General features: G+C 34.3%; 2 protein-coding genes across 2 annotated transcripts; one reads left to right on the top strand and one right to left on the bottom strand.

The window, feature by feature from the left end:
- The first annotated feature begins 753 nt into the window (after window positions 1–753).
- LOC132695607 (histone lysine demethylase PHF8-like) lies at window positions 754–9,464 on the top strand. The gene is made up of 13 exons (XM_060659957.1): window positions 754–1,170; window positions 1,239–1,324; window positions 1,381–1,801; window positions 2,820–3,108; window positions 3,164–3,309; window positions 3,366–3,570; window positions 3,626–3,835; window positions 3,891–4,171; window positions 5,415–5,614; window positions 5,673–5,763; window positions 5,823–5,974; window positions 6,029–6,243; window positions 6,310–9,464. The coding sequence occupies exons 1-13, from the start codon at window positions 986–988 to the stop codon at window positions 6,541–6,543; spliced, it is 2,715 nt and encodes a 904-aa protein (XP_060515940.1). The 5' UTR covers window positions 754–985; the 3' UTR covers window positions 6,544–9,464.
- A 455-nt stretch (window positions 9,465–9,919) lies between these two features.
- Window positions 9,920–11,612, bottom strand: LOC132708846 (protein FAM8A1). Its single transcript, XM_060681474.1, has 4 exons — window positions 11,188–11,612; window positions 10,980–11,136; window positions 10,799–10,925; window positions 9,920–10,734 (listed from the first exon to the last, which is right to left on the bottom strand). Exons 1-4 carry the CDS (start codon window positions 11,504–11,506, stop codon window positions 10,420–10,422), a joined length of 918 nt encoding a protein of 305 aa, XP_060537457.1. The 5' UTR covers window positions 11,507–11,612; the 3' UTR covers window positions 9,920–10,419.
- Window positions 11,613–11,624: the final 12 nt, after the last annotated feature.

Genomic DNA, 11,624 nt, shown 5'->3' with positions numbered 1-11,624 from the left:
CCCTTGTTTCAATCACGAATTAATACCCGTAAGACCTTTTGGGTAAATTGCCTAATACCATTCGGCATTAGTGCAAATACGCATACGACGTATCTTAATTTGAGAAGGTTCTTTCGGCGCCAAGGACATTCTTTGGCACAACGTATAAATACAACCGGGAGAATGTTGGGAAACGGAAAAAACGAGGGTCCGAAAATGGGCTTCGATTAGGTAAATGAAGATTCCCAAGAAGGAGAATTTGGGCCGCCTCTACCTTGTATGTGTCTGTCCCAATAGAAATAAATGGACCTGGCCACGCCTATTATTTTACCGTAGATTTAAAATGAATTTTGCTTGGGGCAAATTTTCGTGGATATATCTTGTCAATGTTCTATTGTTGTTGCTCTCGTTTGTATTCCCTAGGTGTTTAATCTGATTGATTTGAAAAACTTATGCGTTTAGATGCAGCTCTTTTGCTCATAGGGACGCAATACGAACCACAACGGCATGAGAAAAATATTTGCCGTCATTAAATTCGCATAAGTTCATGTTAGAAGCTTTTAAATTGTCCGGAAATATGCGAAATGAGATTTAATATTCATAAATGAGCGGAAAACTGCATTGCCTGTATGTCGCGCCATCTGTGGATCGGAATAAAAAATGTTGCTCGTGACGAATGGAAATTGGTAGATGCTTCACTAGAATGAAATAGGAAACTGTACGCACTATTGGCGTTGAAATCCCAATACGTCGTATATGTTTTGAATGATATGCAGAAAATAGAATGGCGTCGTTTATAGAAAAAATGTTTGGCGTAGTACTACGAAATATACTATATTTCATTCATAGTCGAAATGCGTTTTAAAATTCGATTAGGCACGTTTTGAATGCGTTACGATTTTAGAGACTTTTCGATTCCTAAACAGTCTTGTCGGTTGTTGGTTGGTACTGTGAAGTGGAATATGTCGAATATGTCAACCGTGTGACAACAAAATACCCGTCAAAAATGTTGCAGGCACAACATAACATTAATCCATATTTCGGAATGGATTTATCAGAAACAAATTATAATGTTAACGGTTACGATGTTCAAGCTGATACCGAGCCGTCCTATTGTCTGTGTGGGCAACCTTACAACCCGGACATTTTTATGATACAATGCGATGCCTGTAAGGATTGGTTTCACAGTAGGTAAGGATAAACAAAAGAGTTAAAATCGGAACTTGATTTAACGAGAAGAGGTATGTTATTTGTTTTAGTTGTTGTAATTTCCGAGAGTGGCAAGCAATTGAAATAGATAAATATCATTGTCCAAGGTGCAGTCCCGTTATAGGCCCTTCGATCCGTAAGGGAAAATGCCCTTAGTATCAAGTCAATGCTTTATCTATGGTTTGTTTATAGATAAAACGATTTACAACTCACATCGTCATGACTACTGGGATGAAAATGCTACAAATAAACCAGTACAAACAGGCACTCCGGCATTTATCCAAGAACTTTGTACACGACATTTTACGCCTGCAGATGAAATCATCACAAAAGTGACGGGCTATGAACTGACAAAACAATTTTTGGAGTTCAATGGTTTTAACAACCCTATAATTGTGGATGACAGAGAGGGCTTGGACATGGTAATGCCACCAGAAAATTTCTCATATGTAGATGTTCAGAGACTTATTGGTGATCATAAAGAAATCGACGTAATTGATGTGTGTCGACAAACCAATCTGAGAATGACTTTGGGAGATTTTGTTGATTATTTTCGCAATTACAATCGCACTAGAATATTTAATGTTATCAGCCTTGAATTTTCCAATACTGGGTGAGTTGTAGCATTTTTACATACAGGGTGGTCCGAATTATACTCGAGAAACTTAACAATTTATACCGCAGATAAAAAAAATTAAATAAACTTATGTCCTAAAATGCTTTATTTTGGGGATAGTGTTTAAATTTTGCGAAAAAATCCTTTTTCCCCGTTTTAAAAAAATCTCTTCTAGATTTTGCTTTCAAACTTGCTAATTATAATTGCCACTTAAAAACAAAGGTATAGCATAGTGAAACTTATTTTTATGTAACCAGTGGCATTCCTGAGATTTTTGCCCTTACAAACAAATTTCTTTTCTCTACCCTTGAGCGTAAAACGGAAGAAAACATTTTTGTTTAGAATTGATAAAATTGTGATAAACCATTATCATACCACTTTTTTTGTGTTTAAGTTAATTTAAATGATCTCACGAGTGCCACTGGTAAACAAGAACAAGTTTTTCTATGCTGTAAATTTGTTTTTCTACTCCCGGCTGTAAAACACCTAATTACGCACCGATCTAGCGTGCGGGAAGCATCGTTTTACCACGTCAGTTTCGTTTCCCAAGAATTCGAGCCACTTCGGACATTTCCGGGAGCAGTGGGATGTCAGTGAATGTATTCGTGTTTTGCGAAAATGTACCCAAAAACTAACGGTCGTAGAAAAAGTATAGTATGCAACAGGTTGGGTAAACTTTTTGACTCACTCATTTATTAAACACTCGCTCCGCTCGTGTCAAATAAACTCGTGAGTCAAATGTCGTTTACCGCACTTGTTGCATAATATACTATTTTTAGTGGCAGTAATACCTACCAACTTTGAAAGCAAAATAGGAAAGACTGTTTTAAAAAAATTGAAAAGAAAAAACGATTTTTTTTTTCAGAAACTTTCAATGGCGTATCTCTGAAATAAACCGCTTTAGGACATAAGTTTGTAAGAAATTATTTACTTATTTTTATCTGCTAAATACGCTGCCAGAAGTTTTGTAAATTCTCTAGAAATACTTGATAATTTAGAAAGCATGTGTTTGCAGAATGACAAACATAATAGAACCCCCGCAAATAGCTCGACAATTGGACTGGGCAAATTGCATATGGCCTCCAAATTACGAAGGGCGACCGCAAGTTCAAAAATATTGCCTTATGAGCATTAAAGATTCCTATACAGATTTTCATATAGACTTTGGGGGAACCAGTGTTTGGTATCATGTTTTGAAAGGGGAAAAGATTTTTTTCTTTGTAAAGCCTACCCCTGCCAATCTCACCTTATACTCTCAGTGGATGACTTCTACAAACCAAAGTGAAACTTTTTTTGGTGATCAGGTAAGAACTACTGGACTTTGTTTTTCCTTTCGATTAATTTGAATATGGATTTTAGGTTGATATTTGTTACAAGTGCCATGTACGTCAAGGTCAAACAATGTTAATACCAACAGGTTGGATACACGCAGTTTATACCCCTGCCGATTCATTGGTATTTGGTGGGAATTTTTTACATAGCTTTAATATTACAATGCAGTTAAGGTCAGTATATTTTAGGCGTCCCATCGTATTTTTCGGTCCGATTGTTGTTATTTTAGTTGCTTTGAAATCGAAAAGAAAACAAAAACGGAAAGAAAGTTCTTGTATCCGAATTTTATAACCATAAACTTTTTTGCGGCGGTGAGGTTATTGGAACAGCTGATCGAAATCAATTCTTCACGAGACGCCACGTGTCCCGAGTCACTCCTAGGTGGCTTGAAGGCATTGCAGCAAGCTATAAAACAGTGGAATAATGAAAAAGATGTAAGTACTCTAGAATCGTTACAAGTGTCTAGTTCAGATTTTACATATTTCTTAGTACAATATTGCCGTCAGAGAACAAATCCCGCCTCATATAAATATACCAAAATTATTAAAAGACCTAGGGAAGGAAATTAGACACGCGGAGCGTATTATCAACCATTTGAATCCCCCGAAACCCGAACGCGAGTCGAAACGGAAAAGAAGGAAACCTGTTAATAAAGATTTTGTAGATTATTCAATGTCACCGAAAGCTTTAACCTCAGATGTAAGTTACTGCCTTACCGATTTTAATATGTATTTCTTATTTTTACCTTCGATAGTATTTGCCATCGATACAGCAGCAAAACATTACACCCATCATGAAATATCCTAAGATTAATCCCAATCCCAACATAAAACTAACCATTCCTAAGCCTGTAACTTTTCCTTACGTTCGATCCGCTGCGGATTCATCACTGTTGTTCGGCAATCAGGAGCAGGTGTTTAACATTCAAAATAGCCAAAACAGTGACAACGTTCAGTTCTGGAACTTGCCTTTCGATCGTCCTCAAGAAACCGTTGCCGAATATAAGGGCGGAACTGTACTTAAGTTTAAACTCAGGTAAGATACTTCAATTGTGGTGCCATTGGTTGTTTACTTATCTTTAAACCTTAGCTTCTTTACGATTTTTTTAATGATGGCTTTTGTGCGTTTTTTATTTCTCTCCTTCCTTTACCTTCAACCGCTGTGAAGAATAGTGAAAAACGAATATACCATGGTAGAAATAACTAAAGACAAATGCACTTTAATTTTAGTGAGATGGGGCATCTGTAAAATACTTTTCTGCATATTATTTTTTAAAAAACGTTAATATTGTATCCCCGTTTTCGAATGTTACAAGTCAAGCAAGCACCTCCCATTTTAATTCGAAATAAAAATAAATCGCCGTGTTAGTACACATTTTATATAATTACCACTAAATGTTACTAAAAACAACACAAAGTAGCGCCATCTATAACTTATATGATGACGTAGCGGTGATATCTACGCCACTGGATTTAGGGAAAGTTAATGTTTTTTTTTCGTGCTAGTGATAATTTCAAAACAATATAGGTATAGCATATCATTTAATACCGAGCGACCCCAATTTTAATGGAGAAACTTTAACGCCACATTGAGCAGATAAAAATAAGTAAAAAATTTCGTATAAACTTATATCCTAAAAACTTTATTTCAGGTGTTGAAATACTGCGGAAAAAAGGGTTTTTTTCTATTTATAAAAATCCTAAAATTTTGCTTTTAAATTTATAATTAAATTAATAAAGTTAGCTATTATTTCTGAAATTGTTATGTAATTCGAAACAAATTTAAATTGCGTTAAATATCTTAGTTTAATTTGCAAACCTCAGATATTAAGGAGACCGTTTTTCAGGGTATATAAATTTATTAAACCATTGGCGTAACTTTTTTGATGAATTAAAACGAATTCCACTGGTTAAACAAAAACAGTTTATGCTATAAATTTGTTTTTAAATGATATTTGAAAGAAAAAACCTTTTTGGCAAAATTTCAAAACGTGAAAAGAAACATTTTTGGACATAGGTGCACATTTTTGCGTATTTTTATCTTCTAAATATGCTGTTAAGGTTCCTCCATTGCAATTAGTGATAAAAAGTAAGTTTTGATGTTAACATAACTCGCCACTTTTAATCTGACGTATTTTAAAGAATGAAACTATGATAAAGATTTAAGTATTTGGCTTAATATTTAGTTGCGCTCGGACTCAATTTACAAAAAAAAATAAAAATAAAAAAAATCTCGCATCATCTTATATCTAACGCGTTATATATTTTCCATCTTGAAGTGCGAAGGATATAATCCCTCCACCGGTTATACCGAATGATATGAATATACCCGAAGATCCTTACGGAGATGGTTTTGATAATCGTGAAGACGTATACGCTTTTCACGACGATAGTGATAGAGATGAAGACTGTTTAAATTTTACAATCGACGAACGACCGCCCCAGAAGAAAAGGGGCGGCGTTAAAACGCACCTGCCAGGTAGTTCATTTGTACCCTGCTAAAAACGTGGTTAGGGAAAACGTTTTGTCTGTCGTAGGCGGGAAAACTAAACACTGTAGGAACAAACTCCAACCTACCATAAGCACGAATGGAATTGAATCGCTGCTTCAGGCGTCCTTGACGGTCCCGTTAGTTTTTCTGTTTTAACGTTTTAAATTCCGATTTAATTGTTGGGGGATAATTTTAGGGGACGATCTCAAGGGGAAACTTCACCATCGACGTCAGAGGCCATAGCGGGTATGCTCTCCATAAGTCAAAATTGGTCGACGACCAAGGCGAGGAGATACTCGCAGAGTCTAGAAGAGGACGTTAATAATGTACATCAGGATGAGGATTACAGTAAGAATTTTCAGTAGTTTTTGGAGTGTTATTTACGCTTAACTTTTGTTGTAGTTTATCCATCGTTAGACAACTCGGACGACGAAGACATTCATATATTCAAGCCCCGAGGTAGAACCAAGGTCGACGAAGCGTGGAACCCGAAAGCTCGCGTCGGTCCTCTCTTGCCTAAAATGAACCGTCCCGCCCGAGAAGGTACCAAAAAACAAGCCATCGAGAAGGTCTTAGAAGCAGCTGCCGCGCGAAGGGTGAACGAGTCACCAGAAAAAGTGAGAATTTTTCTTAATTGTCATTGCTAATCGGTGGCTACAACGGTTGTTACTTTTTGTTTACAGTCGCCGAAAAGGCAGTATCGTCGAAAGAAGCTGAAACCAAAGATGGACCTGCGAAGTCCTTCGAGTACGGGCAGCAGCCAATCGGGACGGAGTAATTCGTCCAATTTAGGTGCGAGTTCAAATAATACCAGCCAAACCCATCAAAATCATTCGCCACCGAAGCCCCGTAAAGGCATGAAAACCGTCAAGCAACGTCTCGGCAAAATTTTAAAAATTCATAAAATGATTCATTGAACTGGAAAGGTAATTTTTATTTATGCTACTTTCGAAAGATTAATGATTATTTTGTTAGTGGGGTAAACTAAACCGAATCTGGGCGAAGTTTGTTTAGCGTGGTGGGTAAACTAAAAAATAGTAGGGTAGGATAGGACCAGTTATGGACACTTCAAGGAATTAGTCTCATATAATACATTATTGAAAAAGGCGCTTCATTTTTCTTAATAACCAAATTATGTATTCCAAAAGAAAGTTCAATTACAGTTGAGATGTATATTTTTGTCCCAGTTATGGACAGGCACTTTTTTTACCAATCCTAATTTGGGCGCTTGTTAATCCAGTAATGGTCATTATATTTTATTTATATTTTTTAGCTATAGTGCATAATTATCCAGGTACCCTGTTAAATTATACTAATTTGAGAGGTGCAGAAAAATAATTAATGTTCTAGAAAACATAATTAAAGAGTGGAAAAAAAGATTCCTAAAGCGATAATTTATATTGCACAAAATTCAAAGCTTTAAAAAAATGGTAAGGATAATAAACAGTTAAGGTACTTAGGTATAAAGTCAGACTTATAAATAAATTTAACATTTATAAACTAAAATATATAAACATAATTGCTTGTTTTCATTTTCAATGAGCCACTTTCTTAGGTAGGTTTTCCATTTACATTTTAGTGGGGGAAAAGACTGCCACAGCAAGAGGGTGTATTAAATGGGCGGCATTTGCATAAAATGCCACCAAAATAATTTCCTTCTCACGCAAAAACATGCTAAGATGCAGTGTTAAGTAAGTGGGCTTTATGTTCATCGACTGAAAGGACGTTGCATGTTATTTTTTGTAAGCCAGAGTACAGCAATATTTGCCATGTATTCAAAGATAAACATTTCCCTCAACCCCAGCCTTTTGGAAAAATTTGTACAATTTTTGCAGGTATTCTTTTTCCGAGGTCTTTGAAACATCGTATATATTTTTAATGCCGTTTGGAGGCAGAACTTTCCCAGTTGTAGGACATAAGGAAATAGCTGTCTCATCAGCATTAAAAAGGCTATTTTTATTTTCTAAAATGTTGAAAGTGTCCATTACCGGTTCCATATCCGAGACTGGTGTCGCTGCCCTAATCTAAGAATATATTTTTTCTACTCCCTTCTGAAAGTTTAAACTTGTTAAAAAAAATTCGTTTCCGTATCTTTAAGAATTAAAGAAAAAATATATATCACGGCATTTTTTTTCTTTACGGATTTGTGACATTTACGCACCTGTGAACTATAAATGTTGCTCTAAATTAATCTGAACCTCAAGCAATAAACACCACGCTAAGAACGTTAATCGTTTATTTTTACTGAGAGTCATTTTGGTAAAAAATGTATTAGTTAATTAATTAAAATTTAAAAACAGCGCTACTAGCGAATTGATATTTTTTTTCTGCGCTTAGTTTCCCACATTTTTTCTTGCGGTTTTCGAGTACTTTTTTAACATTTAATTGAAACCTATTTCGCTTACATATGATGTTTATATTTTTTTGTCTGTTATTACGTATAATTTAAAACATTCCTATCAGTTTGCTTTCCTTATCTGTAGTTTTCAAGAAAAACCTTAAAGAATCCGTCATTTCGGTAAACAAGAAGAAAACTAATTCTTTCAAGGCACTTGAAGCCATTTTATAGTACGGGTAAAAAAACACAATTTGTAGCTATCATTTAAATTGGTAATTACTAAACTAGATTGACCACTATTGATACACCGACTTTAAAACTGATGTGTGTCTAATATTTTAATTCGTCCGTTGGTTCTTTAGAAACTGCTGTATCATTTTTGCTGTGGAATGAAAAAAGTGCGCGTGATTATATGTATCAGTATTGGTTGGTTTATAATTAATGCCTAAAATTAGAAATTACGTTCGCGTTTTTGTCTCGATTTAACTTATTTTTATGTGTAGAGTTTTTTTTTTTAACTTTATTGTTCGCATATATCTTTGCCTAAATGGCGCTCCATATACGGGGTACGATCCTTCGAAGTTGTGCGGTAATAAAATTTGTACTCCTGTACATATTGTACATCTTTTATTTTAGTTTCGTAAATGTTACTGTAAATATTAATAGTATAAGTGTTAAACTTTATATGGATTTTTTTTTGTTAGCCAGAATAGCGGTGTCATTTTTCATTTTATTTCGTTAATACATTTTTTCTACTTTTTGGGGGTTCTCTCTTCTCTTCGGTTAGGTTGGACGAATTTCATCCGAGTACTTATAGACCTAGATAGGTACCGAACAAATCGTAAACCAAATAACTTGATGGCGTCTTTGTGGTACCCTGACTTTTTTTTATAAAATGAGATTCGCTTCATAATTGTAATATATGTAAATTTTTCAAAAGGTTTTTAAGAGGATACATTCAGGGAGGTTTTTTTTCATTTGATATATATATGTAAATAAAAATACAAAATGTTCATTTCTGTGATCATTGCAAAATGAAATTTTGCATTAGTAGTAACCGACGTTGAATTTTGTAAAGTGAGGGCCTTCTTTTTGCCGGCAATGGTGGGGGCGGTGCCCAAAAGAAAGCCTTCGCTCGATTTTGTTAGGCGTCTGACAAAATGTACATCGATAAATCTTGATTGAATATTGAATGAGTTTTTCCTGCAACACACTGCCAATTGGCAATTGATTTGTCGTTATCTATTTTTCAACTTTTTACAGATTTGAATTATCTACTCTCCGTGATTTTTGTCGTTTTCGATATTGATACTAATTATTATTATACATCTATATTTACCGAGTATTACCGAATTAAATGTAACATATCTCGATATGTTATACATTACACTTACGTTTTTATGTGGTAACTGTAAAAACCCGAAATATGTTTAATACACGTTTCTTTTTATTTTATTTTTCAGCTGCAATAAATTTTTGCATTAGATTTGAAAAATTAAAGATTGTTTTCTTAACTCCAAGACATGCTGATGCGCGTTGACGGCGGTTAAAAAGGGAAAAGTTTCTATTCTAGTTTCAATATGAAGAATTTTATTCAAATTTTTTTTTCGTTCTCGAAAAGTAAGGAAACAATATGATTAGAAAGCAGGATTCCATTCAATAAATTTTTGGTGGGGGAAGAAATTTGACAGAAATTTCAAAGGTTCTAGTTAGTATAGGCACTATCGTATATCACTTGAAGTTTTTGTTTTTTTTTTATTTGTAACATGCATTTCTAGCATTGTTTTGACGGAAATACAGTAGCGCGATAAGTGGGGTAAATATGTTGTCTCTTACGAAATTGATATTATTTTTTGGGCCCTCCGCAATTTTTTTAACCTCTTAGTGGATTGGTTTAGCTCTGGAGGCAGCCGTCGGTAAAAAAGTATCTTGGCTGCAGTTTCGAATAAAACAATATTTTTATTTGCCATTTGGCATTTATTTACTTTTCGTGTGTGACATAATGTTAACAAACTATTCAAATAATTCAACAATAATTCATAAGTACACAAGTTTTTCACTGAAGCAAAGCATAGTTTGGAACCTTGTATCAATAAAAATTTAACAGTGGAGAAAATACTACAAATAGAGCATTTATTGGAGAACAGTTAAAAGAATACATGAGGTATATATGACATAAAATGGCCTACCTAAATATTATTTTACTGAAGATAAATTTCAAGTTGTCTTAAATATATCAACGCAGGTGCCTGAATTTGTAAATTTTATCACAGTTGGATTGTTACTGAAAGTTAGAAGTTAGCAGTAATATTCTTGTAAAAATTTGCCCTTAAAATCCAGCATATCTTTTTTTGTTAAAATATAGCAATAATTACTATATCACAAAATGTTGGCCAGTCCATATATCACGTTAGACTAGAGGACAAAATTTCCAGCTTTTGTGTAACTTTTATAATTATGCAAGACCATGATACATTAAAAAATCTGAGTTACTTTCAACAACTAATGTATTTGTCATCATGTCATAACTAGTTCGATTGTGTGGAAATATATAAAATGTTATACATAAGGGCAGTAAGAGGCCAACAATAAATGTTTTTAGAACAGATCTTAATAGTGATTTCTGCCAACCTAGAGGTGAAGCTCCAGTTGCAGTTACCGTTTGTATGGCCCGGCCGGGTACCAGGTTTAAAGTGTTTACTTTGATGACCATAAGTCCCATATATCGCTTTCCAGGGGTTGCACAAAGTTGTCCTTTGAGGAAGTACGTCTATAAAATCAATACACTCAATATAACACCTTGTAGTTTTGTCTTTTTATCCGCTGCGACTTACCTCAAAAGCACAAACCACTAATCTGTGCAAGAACTCTAGGGTTAGAATTTCTAGTGCCATAGGATAAGCAATATCAGGGTTTTCTAATTTTTTTTGGAATGATTCAAAGCCATAAAAATCAAGATTTCTACAAAAAAATTCAATTGATGGTACCCAATACAACAGATATCTTATTTCTTACATAAAATTGAAGCTTTCCATTAGTAAAAATGTCAATGCCAACTTGACGCTAAACAGTATCATGAAGTCTATAAATTCAGCTACTAATCTCTTCCACAATGGAGGAATAACAAATTCATAACTAGTTGGGGGTTGTCTGACGTTTGGGGTTAAGTTGACTATAAATATAATATTTGAAACAATTTAAAGAAAATAAGTTAGTGACTTACATGGATATGTCGCGAATAGAGGAATGTCTTGTAGATTTCCTAGTGTAGTATAGTATCCACCAAGAGGTACTCTTTGTCGTAATATATTATTTATAAAATTTTGATCCCATACATATGATTGTGCAAAGTTTCTAGACGAATTTAGATGTGAATTTTGGTTGGTTCCGGCAGGCGAAGGAGCTCTTGTCGAAATGTTTTGCCACAACCTGGCATCATCCAACCAGTTCCTCAATAGTTCAAAGTATTCATCTCTTTCATTTTTGATTTTTTTATAGTCAATGTTTTCTTTGTCTATCGTATTTTTTTGCATACCTTCCATCTCTTACATGTGCACTTTTTTTGTTTTGTTATTGTTAGTTTGCTTGTTGGTTAACAATCTCTAAAGTTTTTAGAAAATAGTTACAACTCTTTTTTTATCTATGGAAAGTTACTATTCA

The sequence above is a fragment of the Cylas formicarius genome, unplaced genomic scaffold, assembly GCF_029955315.1.
Source record: "Cylas formicarius isolate icCylForm1 unplaced genomic scaffold, icCylForm1.1 PGA_scaffold_12__32_contigs__length_19106922, whole genome shotgun sequence".
NCBI lineage: Eukaryota > Metazoa > Arthropoda > Insecta > Coleoptera > Brentidae > Cylas > Cylas formicarius.
This window is presented reverse-complemented; position numbering and strand designations above follow the sequence as displayed.

Coding starts and splice junctions, on each gene's coding strand:
- LOC132695607 (XM_060659957.1), top strand. CDS start 986: ATGTTGCAGGCACAACATAACATTAATCCATATTTCGGAATGGATTTA. Junction 1,802..2,819: donor CTTGAATTTTCCAATACTGG/GTGAGTTGTAGC, acceptor ATGTGTTTGCAG/AATGACAAACATAATAGAAC. Junction 5,764..5,822: donor CAGGCGTCCTTGACGGTCCC/GTTAGTTTTTCT, acceptor GGATAATTTTAG/GGGACGATCTCAAGGGGAAA.
- LOC132708846 (XM_060681474.1), bottom strand. CDS start 11,506: ATGGAAGGTATGCAAAAAAATACGATAGACAAAGAAAACATTGACTAT. Junction 10,926..10,979: donor ATGGAAAGCTTCAATTTTAT/GTAAGAAATAAG, acceptor ATTTTTTTGTAG/AAATCTTGATTTTTATGGCT. Junction 10,735..10,798: donor TAGTGGTTTGTGCTTTTGAG/GTAAGTCGCAGC, acceptor TTGATTTTATAG/ACGTACTTCCTCAAAGGACA.